The sequence below is a fragment of the Cupressus sempervirens genome, chromosome 6 (assembly GCF_028749045.1).
Source record: "Cupressus sempervirens isolate cs-2001-9-10 chromosome 6, ASM2874904v1, whole genome shotgun sequence".
NCBI classification, from domain to species: domain Eukaryota; kingdom Viridiplantae; phylum Streptophyta; class Pinopsida; order Cupressales; family Cupressaceae; genus Cupressus; species Cupressus sempervirens.
In genome coordinates this window covers 433,260,869-433,281,008 of record NC_143123.1, presented here as the reverse complement: position 1 = coordinate 433,281,008, position 20,140 = coordinate 433,260,869, and the positions used below count along the sequence as shown (strand labels likewise).

Genomic DNA, 20,140 nt, shown 5'->3' with positions numbered 1-20,140 from the left:
AATTTCATCACCTCTAATGCCAATTTGATTGTTTGTAGTTGTGGGCCAATAATCCCACTAACAATTCTTTTTTGAGTATTGTAAATAAGATCTTTGAAATGTTAATGGGTACTATCAGTACCTTGATAACACTTGCACAATATTTTCTTCTGTGACCAATAATTGTTCCTTCAAATCTTGCTCTGCCAAAATGTTTTCCTTATTCTCATTAAAGTGACTAGAACTATTAGACAACGAATCTTTTGATCCATTTTCATTTATAAGGACACTCTTCTCATCATTAGTGTGTGACTTACGAGACGACACCATATATTCCTACTAGGTGAGATAGCATTCTAAATGAAATCCATCACTTCATTATACTCATCAATACTGACCTCCACATTGCCCACATAAAAACTTCAGCATTCATTGCCTACAGTGTCATTTTTCCCAAGACTGAAACTTGCACTTTTAAGTGAAAATTGCTCCTCGGATGTTATTGTAATAGATGACTGATTTTCTGATTTGTTAATCTCCATGATGGCATCTCCTTCAATCTTCACTTACTCTTCATCTATAGCTTCAGTAGGTGACTCTCCTATGTCCTTGTCCTCATAGGGCTGGAGTGAACTAGTGGCTCTGTTTTCATAAGAGATTACAGTCCAAAGTCCATGCATGTTGACTAATCATTATTTTCTCCAAGATCACCTATAGGCTGCAAGTCACAAACAAGTGCTTCTTCCTCCTTCACTAACCATTTTTTACGTACTCACTGATTTTTCTTTCATTTTTTCTGATATAATTCACAATGCTTGTTTTAACAGGTCTCAAAATTACAACCACGCTTAATTTTTCATCAAAGGGAGCTTGTTCTTTAAAACCCTCAAGCATGCTTCATACTCTTCAAAGAGTTGGATAGCTCCATGTTCTTTACTTTTCTCAATCATAACAACCTCTCCATCTAGCTGGTCTTTAGGACAATAACTTTTCTTTCTATGCCCTCCTTTTATTTTCCAGTCAACAGTAATCAGTGAAGGTCATATTATCATGGACTGATGCACTCAAAGCATTGTATTCAGCATAAAGTCAGTCCATCTCACTAGTTCGTTCAAGTTGCCCTTCGCCCTTGTCATATGCAGACTTATCAATACTCTGCTCCTTGAGACCTCTCAACAATTGTGCCACTTCCTCCAATGTTTTACACATGTTGATGAACAACTCTTCTGATCTCTTAAAGACTTTAGCAGCAGCATCCTCTCCATAACCCATATTAAAACCCTTATTCTCTCTCGGAAAATACTTTTATGTTCTTTTGCTCATCAATCAAATCCACAATTGGCAATACTTAGGCTTTGGTACCACTGTAAAGACCTTAAGGTCTATATTATTCAGAATTTTGTTATTTCGAAGTATTTAAATTTTAATCTTCAAAATCAATAACTAATTACACAATATTGATTCAGGGAAAGAAATAGTCAATAGTACTTATGTAGACTCAAATCATCAAATAACAAGCTTTCCCCAATAACTATATATTCAAGAATATAGTTGCATTTGAAACTGATATTGACTTTATTCAAAACAGTAATTTAAACGCTCAAATTACACAGAACTCAATATCGAGTTCGAACAGTAACACAGCTAAGAATAACTCTTGAGGGTTTCATCCCAAGACCATGTAAAGCTCGAACAACATACAACAGAAAAGGCAATCTCTTGGGGGTTCCGTCCCAGGATATGAATCGTGCACAAAGGAAAACCAAAATATTCAACATAACATAAAAAGTACGGCAGAGTCGTCTATATATACCTACTTGGGGCAGTAATCAACTTGTCGTGCAAGACAAGTAAACAATCTGTTTTCACCCCTTTTTAGAAGTCGTTAAAAGACAAAACAAAATAAAATAAAGCACAAATCTAATTTTCTGCAAGCAGATAAAATTGAACAGTTGGCAGCAATCTGATATTTCCTTCTAGGAGACAGTTGTCAGTACAAGAAAAAATTGGGCTTCTTCAAGAAGTTGGTGGTTCTTACTAAAAGATTCAAGACCAAGATCTGAGTCTTTTCTTCCTACACAAGATAAGACCGAACAGCTCGCAACAATATGATATTTTCCTGATTTTTTAGAAAGAGATGGAACTTCAGAGTTGGCAGCCAGCATTGCCGTCCAAGCTAGGTGGCCTCAACTTCATGGATTCATCACAAATCATTCTTGGTGTCATTACTTTTTGTAATACAAAAATATGAGATCTTGTCTTTGATATGAAAATTCCAAAATCACATGTCACACTTAATACTGTTCATTTCTGCCAAGTCTAGTAGCAACTACAAGGATACATGCAAAATTGTGCAACACAAATGAGTATGAGCATTATCTCCAATACTGCCGGAATTATGGCACTGTGTCCTTCAAATCACAAAAATAAGAAACCTAATTATATTTTCAAATGCCTAAGGAATCAAACTCAATCATTGTAGCACTTTAGGTGCTTGTGCTTCATTTGCTAGACATTTTCACATTAAAATGAATCAAAAACCATTGCATATCTCGAAGATATATATGCTACTATTATAGCGACAAAAGAAACCAAGCAAGAGAGCATAATAGAACTTGTGAAAATGACAGAATGGAATCTTGGTGTCAATAATTAACCAAACCCCTTAAAATAGAAAACTGGAAACTACCACCTCTTCCCTATTTGATATAGCAATATCATCTTTTGTAAACAATATAACGTACCTCGTCAGAGGTCAAAAGGAGGACATCACTCATGCATAAAATCCTCTTGAGTGTTTGTTGTTGCTCAAGAGTGCCATGAAGAAGGGATTTGTTGCGTGGTCCTGGATCAAAAAAGATCGCAGTCCCTGCAACCTTTGCACATTCAAGCATGGAAACAATTAAACCAGGGGAAATCTCATCAAAAAGAAATCCATTGCAGAATAGAACCTTGGACTGCTTAATCACTCCCTCTACTTTTGCAGATAATTTACTGATCCATTTGAATGCAGGCTCCTTGTTGAAATCAAACTGACTGCAAAAAAAAGAAAAAGAAAAAACTTATAGGAAAAAAAAGATGAAAATATTCTATGAAAGGAAAAGAAAATACATTGCATCCACAAACAAGTCACTAATTTATTCCTCATTTTGCAATTTTTTAGACGTACTCAAAAGAAAGTAAATCCAAGAAAATTAAGCTTTTCATAAGCCAGTAAAATTATAAAAAATAAACAGCCCCTAGATAAAAGATAGCATTGTTAAATTGATGTTCAAATCCAGTTAAATAAATGAAAGAGACATGTATCACACAAAGAAAAAATGTTTGGATCCAATTAAATAAATGAAAGAGACGTATCTATTGATACATTCCACTGAGTTTCTCTAAGTATCCGAGTTTCCATGGCCAGACATATTTCTGGGATAGCAAAAATTTTCCTTCATTTTGAGGTCATGAAAAGGAGCTGGGGTATAGAGAATTAATACACACACAAATGGATAGCTCATACACACACCCAGACCCAGTTCACACACAGTAAAATTAAATAAATGTATGTATTTTGATAATTTCCATTGCATAATTATAAACAGATGAAATTCAAATAACACCTGTGACATGCAAGTTTGTACATTGAAAACCAAAATCAGAGTCTCGTATAACAATTAAAATCAGTCAATACAAATATAGCATTTTAATCTGCTATTTCAGCCATGACGAGTCACAAAATGCCTTGCTGCAACATTAAGTATCAGCCTCAATAATCAGAATGTCATCAGATGGATATCCCATGATCTCTAAAGCTAATCATTGATGTTGGACTCTAAATCAGCTATCGCCTCCTACAGGATCCAACCAATTGTGGATGTCTTGCTCGGTCTTCATCAACCTTTGTCAACTCATTGAGTTTGACTTTTCTTGTACTCGTGCATCTTCAATTCATAAGGTCCAAGGGACATTGTCCAACATGTTGCTTCTATAATGTCCCCGGAGTAAGCATGTTCCTCTTGATAGATTGGATAAAGCTATATGTGGATAAATTCCTTAGTTGTGAAACCAACCACTTATGAAAAGTAAATATCTAACATTATCAGGTCACTTCCACCTTGTCACTACCACCCTTCCAAATCCTACACTAAAGTGACGCAACCCTCCCTAATCATGATTGTAGATTGTAGATTGTAAGACAATCAAATTTTTTCCACCAACCTAAATTAATGCAGCCTCCTCTATACTGTACATATTCGCAAAGGATTCAAATAGTTCTTTATTTGCCTCCCTGTCCTTTACATTGTACATATCTTTTTGGATTTGCGACTGTTGATGTTTTGTAGCTTCAGTCAGATAAATCTCATGAGACTAAACTATTATGTGTGTGTGTGTGTGTGTGTGTGTGTGAGATATAATATATACATAGATATATATCTAAAATACTATTAAGAGAAATTTATATAACAATGATTCAAAGCTCATATATATATATATATATATATATATATATATATATATATAGTTACATAATCAATTGTCATTATATTGATCACCTAATAAAGAATAGACATGTCCCATGAAGGGACATGTCTCTCCTTAGCTCATCCTCAAATATAAATGCAAGAGAGATCACTGCTTTTGGAACACACATAAAAAAAAAAGGCAGTGCTATTACATTTGCAGCGATCCCAATCATAACATGGTATCAAAGCCAGGCTGCAAATGTAAGAATGGATTAGGAATATATATATATATATATATATATATATATATATATCAGAAATGAACAGTAAGAGATTAGAGTACTCAACCAGAAGAAAGATTCATGATAACCTTCAGACACAAGCAAATATTCATTTCCTCATATACTGGTAATGCGTTAAATATTGCAGCAACCTCCGACATCAAATATCCACAGGAGATTGTAAAACTTCACCCCGATAGAGGAGTATCGGTTCTAAAAAGACAAGCACTCAGTATTTAGGTAGCAATGAAAAGAGGGAATACATCATGGATATTCAAGGATTTTGGAAAGGAGGTTAGAAAAATCAAACATGAATTATCCAACAATAACACGGAATCAGCCTGAATGGGATGCTAGCAGCAAATACGATTCAATCAACACATAAAGTATCAGATCATGTATTCTCGGCGGCAGAATTGAACAAGAGTTCATCCAAAAGAAGAAATTTGCGGACAGTCATTGTTACAATGGAAATCTTAAGGATGCAAATCTATCAGCGACAACTAAGAAAGGAATACAGCAAACCAACTACTGAATGTCAACCAGAAGCAATGCACAGCCACATCTGCAGAAGACATTGATCGATGTCACATGGTCAGCAATAAAATTCGAATAATAATAATAAATGCATTGGAGTCCAAAATTTCTGTGGGTGGGCAAGCACACGAGGGCCACTGAACAAGAAGAAGAGGATAGGATTGAAGAAACCATCAAATATTATGCCACAATCGAGCTGAGTGTTAATGTAGTAGGAGTTACATGAATGGTCCATTATCACTAACTAGATGTCGGAGTACGAGGAGATTGGAGGGTGTCACCTGAAATGATCAACTTATTATTACTTAGCAGAAAGGTGTTTACCGTACAGGTAAAGAAATCAACACATACGAACAGCAGAATTATATTCGCATACGCCAGACATACATTATGCTTCATAATATTTGCAATAGTAGATGAATGATGATTTACAATGATCCCAGACGAGATATAAATACTACCGCCGAACCTTCTCGAAGGAGTCCGTCGGCCACAAATATTCTATCCGCTACAAACTATTTACTAACGACATCGGCTACAGAATACAAAAACACTGCCGGACATCACCCCGTCGGCTACAGAATACAGAAACACCGCCGGAAATCATTCTATCGACTACAGAAACACCGCCGGAACCATCCAGTTGGCTGACAAAAGGTACAAGAATAATGTTCTGCCACATACACCGCACAGTGGAAATGAAAGAACATATATAATATTAAAGACATGCAGATATCTGATTTTGAACACCAAGAAAGGTAAAGGGAGTTATGTCCATGTTTTAATGAGAGTCAAAACAGCTGGATCGCATTGAGAAGTTAATATGGAAGTAATTTTTGTGGGAGAAAATGATTCACTAATGAAATATTATGAATTCATGGTGCAACTGAAAGTACATAAGAAATATGAAACGAATTGGGTTGTGAGCAGATATTTTACATGAGATCACTTGTATTAGAAAAGATGAGGTAACTTTGAAGGAGGAGCTCAGAAGATTGATATCAGATTCAGAGGGGGTATGATAATTTATCATAAGCAATCTTCGATGAAAAGACCAACACATTGCTAGCTGCTTAATGATTTCTTCTCTGTGAGGGGGGATTTCGAGATGAAATTTCTTGTAATGCTTTCTTCTCTGCAACAAAGAAGTTCAAGATAAAATGCCTTGTTAATGAGTTCTTCTCTGTGAGAGAAGTTCGAGGTCAAATCCCTTGCTCCACCCTCTGGGAATAGATATGGTGGATCCACCCTCTATGCTGAGTATGGTGGAAATGCATTCTTCTCTAGGAGAAGTTTGAGATGAAAGCCCTTGGTTTCACCCTCTGCGCTAAGGTATCGCAAATGTCATGTGAGTTACTATATGACTTTGTGGTTACTATAGTAAGGTGACAATCTTACAATAGTCTAACCTTCTATCATGATGGATATCATATGGTTGATGTCTAAGAAGATCAAGATAGATTATATCTTGTAAATCAATATCAACTAAGAGATAGATATCATCTAATAGATATCTATGTGTTGTATTGTATGGATATATGTCATGGTGGATCAGCATCTTTAAACAAACCATGAATATAATGTTCCTATGGTAAGTATCATTGAGGATATGTGTGCACATACCTTGTGGACATTATGAGTACTTGGTGAATGTAATGCGACTTGATATGTTGAGGCCATTACTCCTGATATCATGAGATGATATCTAATGGTGAATATCTTCTAATCAAGGATATTCTTAAATATGTCAATCTTGATATTACGCTAAGGTAATATCATATCATGTGTTTATCATCCCTAGCTAAAAGGGAGTGTTGATGTTCTCTAGCTTCACTCAGATAATCCCATGAGACTAAACTAATGAAGATATATATACATATATATATTTTATTATGTATGACATAATATATATATAGATATATATCTAAAATACTACTAGGAGAAATTAATATAATAATGATTCAAAGATATTATATGTATATATACACACACATATACATATATATATTTATGTAGTTACATAATCAATTGTCATTATATTAATCACCTAATAATGAATAGACATGTCCCATGAAGGGCCATGTCTCATGAAGGGACATGTCTTTCCTTGGCTCGTCCTTAATATAAATGAAAGAGAAATCGTTGCTTTTGAAAAATAAATAAAAGTACAGGCAGTGCTATCACATTTGTAGTGATCCCAAACTTAACGGCAACTATGTGCACATTGGTGTTCGGTTTATCCTATCACCATTTAACAATGGACTTGATGTAATTGTTACAAGAGACTAGGGTAGACTGAATTGAAGCTTTTATTTGGTCAAGCATTTTATCAATAATCTCAAACAACTACCCAAAATTAGGAAATCAAGAATCTATATTTCTAACATTCAAAACAAAATGATACTAACTGCTAACTGCCATTGCCTCCACCCTTCTACCCTGCTCTTTCTTGGTCTCTAACCATCTAATCCACTTCAGCTAATAAACATAGGCTGCAAGGGTTCCAACAACTCAAGCATCTTGCCCAATAAAATAAAATAAGTCACAAAATATAGCTTTGCTTGAGGAACTTACACAAAAAAGACAAAAAGAATGCCAAGATGTGCAGTGCTTACATACAAACATCTATAACTCTCTAGCACTTTTTGACCTCGAATCTAGAAGTGGTGGTTAATGTTACAACAGAGTTTGTTAGGTTCTCCCATCACAAGGTCAAGTATTTGTTCTCTTTCAAGGCAAATATATGATAGATGCTCATACATGGTGGCAACTTAATGGGCATATGTGTATGTTACTCCAACATCCTTCAATCAAAATTCTATCATAGATAAGCATGTTTATAAGCATTCTTACCATTCTTTCTCATTTTTAGGTTGCATTGACTCTCTCCAATTTCAACAAATTGTGAGTTCTTTAATTAAGCAAATCAGAGCACATGCAACTCTATCCACTCAGTTAAGCGCAACTCATTGACTACCAAAAAACCAGAAGATTTGTTGTATGCAATTTGAACCTCCTACCACATAAGCAAGTTGACTACAAAAAAGAGGCCACAAATAATTGGTATAACCTCCATATGTGCCAATTCACATGATCTAGCTAGTGGGAGATGCACTGTAATAGCTTGTGGATCAAATGAAGTTGGACCAATTGATGACTTAGATCTAGATGTTTTCATTGGAAAGATACATTATTTATATTGTAATGATATGTGATGCAGTACAAGGTAGGTGTACCTCCAAAGATGACCAAGCCCCCAACAAATACAACACAACAAAAGTATAACAAGATGCAATTGCAAATAAAACACTTTATTAACAAGAGATCTTCATATACACCATTGAGTATTGATTGATTACACAACTTGCATACAAAATGACAAGCAATATGTCAATTTGTAAGGCCTTCCTGGTTATAACCAATAAATTCCAGATTATAGACCAAACTCGCTACCTTGAGGTTCTCCAAGTATCTACTTCCTTGATGATACTAATCTCAACTCCTGCTACTTTCTAAGACTCAAGGACATTACATATATAGCCATCGGGACACAGAAGTCGGCTTAGAGTTCACAATTTCCAAAAATAGGAAACGTGTTATACAATATAGGACTAACACTCAATTAATTAATAACTAGATGCATAATACATTACAAAACATTATGAGGCCTCAGGTATAAGTCCACACGTAAACCATTTGCCTAGATCCAAGAGCGCATAAGCTAACTCTTAAATATAGAACCTCGTTTAATCAAATACCAAGCATCATATGAATAACAACATAGGCAATTAGCACCCGCGAAGATGAAGCATAACTTCCACCTATTGTAACATTGAATTCTACGCACTTAGGATAATGTTTCATGATAGGTCCACAATATTAAATCAAGCTTGCGGAATTTGGAAAGAACAAACTAGTGTTCGCCAAATCAAACTGTCAGACAGATAACTGGAAACAGAAAACAAGCAAAAATATCTTTTTGGGTGATGCAAGGTTGCCAACGGCCCAAGGATACTCCTACATCATTGCTGACTTGGCGGCCCAAAAATAATTGAATTGCACTTGAACTCGGCAAAAGCTCAAAAAGGAACCGGCAAAAGATAGAAACTACATTTTTACAAAACAAAAAGATAAAAGTTTAATGCATATTTGGAGACAATAAGAGCCATAATTGAAACATTGCACGTCATATGATCTCCAAACACTCAATATTTAAAATTTAACCATTCATACTCATAGTTTCAAAGTTTCAAATATATACTCAAAAATATTCTTACAAAAAGAAGATAATAATAAAATAGAGTCAAATTCTCTTTCTTAGTAAAAATATTTAAATATATATATTTTTTCATTTGTTAAGTGATACAAAATCATTACAATCTTATCTGCAAGCAATTGAAAAAGTTTTTTTATCAATTTTTATTAGTATTTATCTTCTTTTTAAACAAATTTTCTTTCCTTTTTTGAAACATTAAAAAATAATATCCTAATAAAAGAAGATAATATTAAAAGATATTATCATATTCTTTTGTAAAGAAGATAATAAGAAAACATGAATTTTTTCCTTTTATACATATTCTTAGTAATAATATTTAAATATACATGTTTCTTAATATTTTTAGCAATGCAAAATCATGATAATTGCTTTTTGATCGATAAGATTTGTTAAGGAGATTTTTCAGCTAGAAAGTTCATTTGAAAATGGTTTAACAGGAGACTAAGGTAGTTTTGAAATGTGAGACAAGGTTAGTAGGCAATTGTGGATAATGAAATCCACAATATAAAGCCTATCGGCTAATGGTATTTAATACAATGATAGATTGTGAAAAATAGCAATTGAAATGGAATTTATTTTGGATAAATTAGTACTAATCACACCTATTACCTTTTTCAATGCATGGCCAGAATGCAATAAACAATCCAGTTAAGTATCTATTCTATCAAAATTTACCTTGTACTAGCAACCGGCCTTGTCCAAGGGTGGCCTTCATGAATATGGAGGGCATGACCAGAGAAACTTGAATCCAGGTTTTATTAGGTGAATCAGAAGACCATAGCCCAATCTTTTGTTAATACATGCTTAATTTGCATTAAAGAAAAAAATTACTTTACGGTTTCACGTGCGCAATGTGCACATGAGCTGAATCTGCAAGTTCGAGATCTCTTACCCACTCCCTATCCTATGGCTGCGAGGCATTCTTTTCTCTCAGATCACCTTGGTATCTTTGATATTACCTTGGACAGGTGTTGGTTTGGGATGGGCGATATCCTTTTCATCAGATTCTTCTCTTTTTCAGATAGGCTCCATGCACTTAGAGCGAAGAGGAAGTTGTTTTCTCTACCCTTTAAAATTTATCTGGATGAAGATCTTACTAAGGCACAAGTTACAAAACTCAAACTTGCTCGGGGAATTGTGGCAGATGTTAGGCATGCTGGGAAATGGGTTGTTATTAGAAATCTTAAAGTTGTGGTTCGTGATTCTCCTCCTACTAGTTGGGTAGAGAGGACAACCTCCAAATTGGCATGCCGATTCCGACAGCGATCTGACAAGAGGAAGCCCCCTTCTCTTCTTGTCAACTGCTGGAATGGTAATGGCTCTTTATGGTCATTACTTGGTCTTCTTCATGATGTGGTGGGGTCCTCTAATATTTTGGCCATTACTAAGACTCACGAGAGCCCCATGCGCCCTCTTCCAAGATATCTTGGTTATCAGCGGTTGTCAGTTTGCAGAGATGAGGTCCGCACTTCTTGTGGGGTCCATGGGTCTAGGGGTGTGGCTTGCTTGATACGTGATGATATTTTCAGTTTCACTTCAGTTGTGCACTCTAACACCTTTGCCAAATTTCTGTGGGTCCAGGTTGGTCGGCGGATATATAGACAAAGAGATTTTTATTGTTTGTTATTTTCTACCGACCTCCTCTCCTTATGCCATTCATGACCCGGAGAATGGAGATCCTTTCTGTGACCTTCAGGAGAGTATTTCACAGTTTGCAGCTTTGGCTAATATTATTATTCTTGGAGACTTCAACGCTCAAACCAAGGATCTTCAGACTCCTTTGCATGATCGTGGTTTTGATTCAAACTACACTTCTGCGTTAGACCGACTAGTATGGGACTTCAGCGCACCTCGGAGGATGTTCCTGGACCGCTCTCAGGTTATGGCCGTCACCTCCTCTAGCTCTATGAGTCTTCTGGGTTGTTGATTCTGAACGATTTATTATTCCATCCTAGATCGGACCTCTTTACCTGTTGGCCACACTGTGGTGGTGCGAGTGTTGTTGACTATGTCATTTCTTCTCCTTCCTTCATTTCTTCCATTCGCAGTTTCACCATTTCGTGCCTCCCCTTGGCTGATCATGCTCTTCTTAGCATTTCTACTTGCATTTCATCCCACCCCTCGCACTCTTTCCAACCTTCTCATTGCCCGGATGATATCGTCTCCTTTCCTACTCACTTTCATTACCCTGAGAGCGATGGTGAGCTCTTTACTTTCCACCTTAGGCGACTTCTGACACCTGCTAGTTTAAGTGAGTCGCTTGCAGCCTCTGACATGTTCGATTCACTTGCCTTTGCCATTTGGGATTCTGCTCTTCTTTCTATTACTCACCACTCCCCTCCCTCTCTCAGAGCTAAGCGTCGAAATACTTGTCCTATGAATAAATGGTTTGATACTAATTGCAAAGCTTTCCATCGCTCTGTTCGTGCCGCCTTCGAGACTAAGTCTCCTGCCTTCACCCATTTGCGCCTTTTGTACCTCCATTTTCTTCGCCACAAGAAACGTTCTTTTGCTTCTTTTCAATGCAAAACCCTTTGCTCCACACTTATTCAAAATCCTCAAATTTTTTGGCGTACCCTTTTCCCTTGTTGCTCCCCCCCGTCCTCCACTCTTGACTACCACTCTTTGACCTCCCATATCACTACACTTTATGACATTCCTGGGCAGCCACCTCTTCACTCCACTCCACCTCTATACTGCCATTTGTTCACCTACTCCAATACTATTGAGGCCATCAGATCATTGAGATGCAGCAGAGCAGCAGATGAAGTTGGTTTCCAAGCAGAACTTTTCAAGCTTGGGGCTTCGGTTCTCGGATCTTACCTTCCTACACTCTTTAATAGAGTGGTTTGCACTAGGTTTCCTGAGTCCTAATCTAGACATGTGGTTTACCCTATTCAGAAGTCCAGGCCTGCTTCTGATCCAAGTAACTACGGGACTATTATGATCAGACATACTTTGCCAAACTTTATGCCACTGCTCTGAACACCATGTTATCTAGTGAGCTTGATAGAAGAGGTTGTAAAGCTAAAAGGCAAGCTAGTTTTCAGGCAAACTATCAAACTATGGATCATGTTTTCATGTTGTGGGCTATCATTGAGGAGGCTAGGCACCGCTCTCAAAAGGTCTATTGTTGTTTTGTGGACTTTCGTAAGGCTTTCGATTCTATTACTAGGTTGGCCTTATTTCAAAGACTTTGTGAGATTGGGATCTGAAATCTGCTACAGATTGCTATTATGAGGCTTTATGAGAGGGTAACCGGTAGGCTCAAGACTCCGAAAGGCTTTTTTGTTCTGATTCAAAGCACCGTTGGGGTGAAACAGGGTTGTCCTCTTTCTCCTACTCTGTTTGGTTTATATATTGATGAGTTGGACGATTTCCTTGTGAACTCCTCTCAACCGAATGATGGGTGCTATTTGCATCAGGTTTTGATCTCCATTCTCCTTTTTGCTGATGATGTGGTTCTCTTAGCCTCTTCTCCCAACAGCTTGCAGAGACTCCTTGATATTCTGGCTTCTTTTTGTGATCAGTGACAACTTGTGGTCAATTTGTCTAAGACTCGAGTTATGGTCTTTAATTGTTTAAAGACCTCTCATCTTCATTTCTTCTTTCAGAGTCAGGAGGTTGAGATTACCCCCTCTTATATGTATCTCGAGGCCGCGCTTCAGCTTGAGACCAGCTATTCAGTCCAGCATTAGTAAGGGCATAGGTTCCCTGGCTTTGCTAGAAAGACAATGCTTCAGGCATCATTTCTAGGATATTTCGTCCAAGTTGTCCCTTTTGGACTCCTTGGTCCGTCCGACAGTTCTCTATGGCTCGGTAGTTTGGGGACCTTCCTTATTGCTTCTGATTGGGCTTCTATTGAGTGGGTTTAGACGTTGATGTTACGGTGTCTCATAAGATGTCACAGACTCACCCCTCACAGCATTGTCTTAGCTGAGTTTGGAGCTCATCCTCTCAAACTTGCCACCATTTTTTACTTGATTTGGTTTCTTCATCGGCTTTGTGGTTTTATGGAGTCAGGGGTTGACCGGCACAGATACTCTCATATGGCATACTGTTCTTCTGTTGAGATTATGAGATCTGACACTTCTACTAGGTCTCGTTGTTGGTACACCCAGGCCACCTCTTTGTTGGGTTTCGATTGGTATTGAAATAGATCGTCTTCCTCCTTACCAGTTTTCACTTGATGCTCCTGCTCATCTTCTCCCCTCAAGAAAAGAGTTGAATGAGCATGTCAGACAAGATATTTATAGACAGTACATTACCACTACCTGGGGTAATCCCCCGAGAGGTCTATGACCTAAGATGGCCTTCTATGTTGAGCATTTTCTTGAGATTCGGGATGGTATTATTGTTCGCCCTGCTTATCTCTATCAGCGCTGGAATCATGCCTTAACGGTTTTCTTTAGGCTCTTTCAAAGTTGGCTCTCACCGCCTCAGGGCTCAGACTGACCACCATATGGATCGGGCTGATCGGATATGTCAGTTGTGTACTTTGGCAAAGGTTGAGACTAAGATCCACTTCATTTTTCAATGTCCTCTTTACTATGAGATTAGAGGGAGATTTTACTACCTTTTTAGAGACTGTTCTTCTCTTTCTGTAATAACCCCCAAAATGAACATATAGATGTAATTTTCTAATGAACGAGCTATAATAAATAAATTAATATAAGATTTTATCATGCCATGTTATCTTATGATATAAATAATATGATTATTATTATATTATAATAAAATAAAATAGAAGATCTTAAATAAACAAATATCAAATTAATTAATTAATTAAAACTTACTATTGATGAAATGACGAGATACGTATCTATTATAAAGAGAACTATATGCCTTTATTAAAGGGGGAAGAGAGGCAATTACTAACATGGCATAAAAGAGCACGATTCAAATAATACATAACATTATCACCTGGAAGAAGATTGCAATATACAATTTGGTTTACGGATAGAGGATAGAACAAGTATCGAAGTGGCATAGATTAGTCTATATTCAGAGGAAAGGCGCTAAGTAGACTCACACACAATGCGAATACATCCATTCCAAGGAAACTACAAATGCAAAGAAATGGAAGAAGATGATATTCGGAAGTAGCTGGATAGCCATCGAACATTGGGACAAACATAGAATCTAAGAAGCATTAATAATCATTATTCTCAAATAATAGAGAACAAAAGCAAACAAATCAAACATCACCATTAAAAATAAATAAATAATAATGACATCTCCTTCAAGGTGACAATATCAATATCGCAAGCAGAGTCAATAAGATGGCCAACAAGTATCAAACATTAGAAGAAGATAGAGACCCATGTTTTCTCGAATGAACAATAATAATACACTGAATTAGAGGATCGAGCAAAAGATTGGAATACAAAGGATAAGTAAGTAGCCAAGTCTCGAATATTAAATCATAGATACTTGCAATCCTACGTGCCACAAAAAACAAGGACATTGAATAAGAACCGATAGAAGATACTGCGAGTTCCAAGGCTACGGAAGGCTACGTAGATGGAAAGTTAGAAAAAGGATGAAATTCTAATAAAGGGAAGACAATCCAATCTGAGCCCCAATGTATGAGTGACACGTTAAAAGAAGATCTGAAGATATGTAGTAACCAACATATTAAACATCAACAGCAAGCAGGTCTATTTACTATTATTTTTAACCAAGGGTTGATAGTGATAAAGAATACGAGAATGTTAATTAAGAAGATAGAGCTGAGGATCGATATTCAATGGGCTACTTATATGTTGAGTTAACTTAGTGCCATGCTAGCCTCATACAAAATACATGAGGAGTCCAGTCAGATATTTTTTGCATACCATACCATCAGAATAGCAAGTGGTTATCAAACAATAGTCATTGATAGTGTTAGAGATATCATTACAGATAGATCTTCTTAGTAGATGATAAAGGGCATTCTAAAGGAATGTCGAGTTCTTATAGAGAGAAATTAGAGGCTAGAGGGCATTCAGGAATGAATGTCAGGATCAGAGTCCCAGAGAGAGATTTTAGAGAATCTCTTAGAGACATTAGAGGGCATTCAGGAATGAATGTCGGGATCAAAGTCCCAGAGAGAGATTTTAGAGAATCTCTTAGAGACATTAGAGGGCATTCAGAAATGAATGTCGGATCAGAGTCCCAGAGAGAGATTTTAGAGAATCTCTTAGAAACAATATATATTGAAGTGGTCAAACATATGCATATGTCAAAGACAGAGGCTTGGTAGAGGTGGGATCTCTAGCAAGTAGTGTTATCAGAGATCCCAAAGAGGCCTAAGGGAGAATCTCTTTCTATGACAATTACCTAATCGAGACGTGGCTCTCACCAAAGGGTAGGCGATTGGAGAAATGATCTCTTCCGAAGGATTAGGAAATTTAGCTTGGGTAGTATTTAGATTAGTATTTACTTAAATCTAACATTGCTAATATGTTTTACATACAATTTTTGATATTGTACTAACAAATGGTTACAACTTTAGAACATAACCGAAACAGTGGGGACATTACACTTTCGATGTTCTTCAGCTATATTGATCAGCGGTGTCTTGCACTTTATCTTCAGGAGGCCACCAACCTTCGGGAGATTACCCTGCAGTCTTTTATACCTCAAGGGCATACTTCAGACCAGCTCATTACTGCCTTTTTCTCTCCCTTGTCTCCTCCACAGGGTTTGAAAAGGCCTTCTAGCACTTCTCATTCCAGATCAGTTAGACACTGCGCCAATCTCTCCAGGCAGCAACAGTCATATAGCAATTCTACACAACATTCTAAGGTTTTGGATCATCCACAGGTTTACCCCTCTATTACTGATTTCTTTGTGACAAGGAAGGACCCTTAGTCCTTACCTTGTCTTCTCTCTCGTTTTGTTTCTTGCTTTTGTTTCTTCTCAGTCACCGTTTGGTGCTTCTACTTTGGCCGGCTCTTCTATTTGTATGCTCAGTCCCATAAACCTTGTTGGTTTGTCGTGGACATTAATATTATTATCTTATCTTTACCATCCGCTTCAATTATGATATCCGTCCTCTAATCCTTCCAATCAACTATTTGGTTTCTATACAGGGCCAGCTGTTGGTTTTGTATCCCTATTTTGATTTTTATAACTTAATTTGTTGAAGGGTATAAGCATTGGAGAAGAGCTTCAACTTCATGATTTTCATCAAAATGCAAGCCCCATATTAGTTGGAAACAACCAAACCATGTAAAAAATGTTTACCATATTGGTAAAGAAATCAACAGATACAGACAATGGAACAGAATAGCAAAATTATATTCGCATATGCCAGACATACATTATGCTCCATACAATGAATGATAGTAGATGATTCCTGATTTACAATGATCCCAGACGGGATATAAATACTATGCACTGAACCTTCCCGGAGGAGTCCGTCGGCCACAAACATTATGTCCGCTACAAACTATTTACCTGTCGGCTACAAAATACAAAACACCGACGACAATCATTTCGTTGGCTACAAAAACACCGCCAAGACCATCTAGTCGGCTGACACCATCCCCCCCAAAAAGAAAAGTCGTCTCCGGATGACAATTACTAAATATCTGAGGCAAATTAACAGACAAAATACATTATCAGAGTGACTACAACAAGAAAAATCTGCTTTTGTCCCATCACTTCCACATTCATCCCGTGCCTGTAGCCTCTGCTAACACAACACTGCCTCCTTAATGAAGCTGACCTTGATAGCCACCTATGCTGCTTTCTCTGTTTTCAATTCCTCGGTACCCTAAGCCAAGTGTCGCTGCACTGCCTCCAACTGGATGATTAGCTCCTCCTGAGCTCTCTACGCATCCACCAAGAGAGCCTCCCGGGCAACACCTACTCCCAGTGCCTCTAGTACACAGAAAGTCCATGCCTGCAACAACTTCAACTCTTCTCAACTAGTCAGACTCCCACGACTGATATCCGCAACAACCGGAGGTCCAGGGGGCAACGCCCCCGGCGGGGTGCGCTCCCTGTCGCAGTACAGGGCGAGGTCGAGGGGCAACACCCCTCGCCGCCAAGACCAAATTAGCACTTTGCAACCCACACAGAAATGCACGGAGCACACCATCTTTGTCATTTTCTACCGATTCTACACTCTTTCTGGCAACCATGGATGCGTCCCCTTTCCTTTGGCATCATCTGTAACTCATTCTGAACAATTTGAATCTGTCGTTGTTTTTTTTTTTTTTGAGTTTCCTCCGCCCGTTACCCCGTGGAAGAGGCCAACAAAATTATGCCGTACCCAAGCACAACTTTCCCACCGACCTTGGACAAGCAGATAACCACAGAAGAAATCTTGAATCCAACCTCCGCAAATAAGGCAAAAAATTATTCCACGACAGACCAAACAAGGAGAGACAACCCACATGGAACTCAGAGTGCGGCAGTGAGTTAAAGGAGGGAATCGAACACAAGCTTCCGAGCCTGAAAACAGCGTGAATAACCCGCGGAAAGAGGACCTCCGGATAGGCTGCCGCAAACAGATGCCCGCGGAGCACCTCCCGCGGAAGAGGTCCGTGGAATACCTCCCGCGGGGCACCTCCCGCGAAGGAGGTCCGCGAAACACCTCCCACGGCTAGGTGCCCACGGGGCACCACCTGCAGAGGCTTTTTTTTTTTTTTTAATATTTTTATTTTTTCTCTTTTTTTTTTTCAATATTTTTTTTTTTTCTTTCTTTTTTTCTTTTTTTTTCAAATTTTTTTTTCTCCTTTTTTTTTTTTTTTTTGACAAAAATAAAATAAAATAGAAAGATAGCACCTCAATTTTGCCTCCAAGTGTCACCATTCTGCAACGACAATGAAGTCAGTTGGCCATTCTGTGACAGCAACAGAGTCTTCCTGGCACCATATATTTGCAATTTAAATCCATTGACTACCGAAGGCACCTCTTGCTCGTCCAATGTCTCCAATTTTATCACCCGATTGTCGTCGACCTCCCGAGTTTGATATGGTCCAACCCATCTTGCCTTAAACCTTTCCTGTTTGATTTCATCCCGACCGTCGTACTTGAGTACCAACTGCCCCGGCAGAAACTTGATGAGTTTGAGATGTTTGTCATGCCAGGCCTTACGTCTGTTCTGTGTCACCTCCGTTGCCCACTGTGCCTGCGGTCGTCGCATGCCTGCGGTCGTCGCACATCTAACTTATTTCCTTGCTGTCGACACCCTTCAACCAATTTTATGGTGCGATGCATTCTTTTCTTCTTGTGCGGTCCGTTCACCATGTACTGGACGATGGAATTTTTCTTTTTTCTGGGTCTGTATTGTATGTCCTTCCCTTCTTCAGTCGTAACCTCCTTTGTGTCATCTACTTCTCTGTATTCCTCCGGACACTCATTTTCCTCCTTTTTCTCACTTTCGTCGACCCTTAGCATATTACAACTCGGAAAGAGTTCGTAGTCTTCTATTTGCCAATGGTAAAGGCCATTCATCGACTCTAGGTCGTCGTCATTCGATCCTCCGTCTAGTCTCAATATTCCTTCTTCGTCCGATTCCATTCTCCTCTTTCCTTCGTCGTCATTTCTTTCGTCGTCATTGTCGCCTTCACCTTTTGAGTCTGACGATGCTGCCTCCTCACCTACCATTTGTGTGTGCAGGTCAATTATGAATTTTTTGTCTTCGTGCTCCATTGATAGGGTATTTCGTTTCCAATCATGTTTTACTTTTGCTTGCACCAACCAAGTCCGTCCAAGAATAGCATCATATCCTTTTCTTTTCAATGGAATGACCACAAAATCCAATAAAAATGGTTGTGTTCCAATAGTTACCGGTTGCACTTTCAAGATTCCCAATGGTTTGATTCCATGTTGGTCTGCCGTGAGCAACTAAAATGTAGGTGGCCACAGCGTCGGCTTTCCCAACTTCTTCCAAGTATCCTCCGGCAACACATTCACGCCGGACCCTCCGTCGACAATTGTGTCTGTTAGAACATTTTCCAAAATCCCCATCTCGACGACCGCCGAATGTCGTCCGGAGGTGAGTGCCAACAGCATTGGCTCTATTGTCATCACTTCCCTATTGTCCGAGCCTGTGTCCTCCGTTGCTTTCGAAAACGGTGTATGATTCAGAATGGCCGTCCGTAACTGGGGCATTGTGAGGAGGTCACTTATCTTGACCGGTATCTCCGTTTGTAAGATCTGTCGTACAATATTTTGTTCTGCAAAGTTCCTTGCCAAGGTGCCGGTGATGTCCTTCAACTGAGATGTCTCCGCCGACGATACCTTCGCAATTTCCGCCTGCGCTTCCCCCAATTTTCTCTTTTCCTCCACTTGCCTCCGTGTAATTGCCAAAACCTCCTCTACATCCGTGCAGACAGTGATCAAGTTTACTCCAAACTTTGGACACTTGGAATCTTCGTGATCGCCGGGTCCGCACCATCTGCATAATAATTTTGGTGTGTTTGCCGTTGTACAATCCCGCATAAAATGACCCCACAAATTACATGCTCGGCATTGAACGATCGGCTGTCCATTTGCATCATATTGAGTTCGACTTCGGCTCCCATTATTATTGTTATTATTTGTATTGTTGTTATTTTACCCTCTACTATTATTCCTGTATCCTCCGGATGTGGCACCTGCACTATTCGTATTTCCGC

At 38.3% G+C, this 20,140-nt stretch overlaps 1 protein-coding gene across 2 annotated transcripts in view; it reads right to left on the bottom strand.

Moving 5' to 3' along the window:
- LOC149552899 (pfkB-like carbohydrate kinase family protein) overlaps positions 1-20,140 on the bottom strand; it is a 133,323-nt gene that overhangs the window by 53,013 nt on the left and 60,170 nt on the right. For both annotated transcript variants that reach the window (XM_089788457.1, XM_089788458.1), the window contains exon 3: positions 2,724-3,015. In XM_089788457.1, the coding sequence (XP_089644583.1) occupies positions 2,724-3,015 (292 nt within the window). The remainder of the gene's footprint in view (positions 1-2,723; positions 3,016-20,140) is intronic.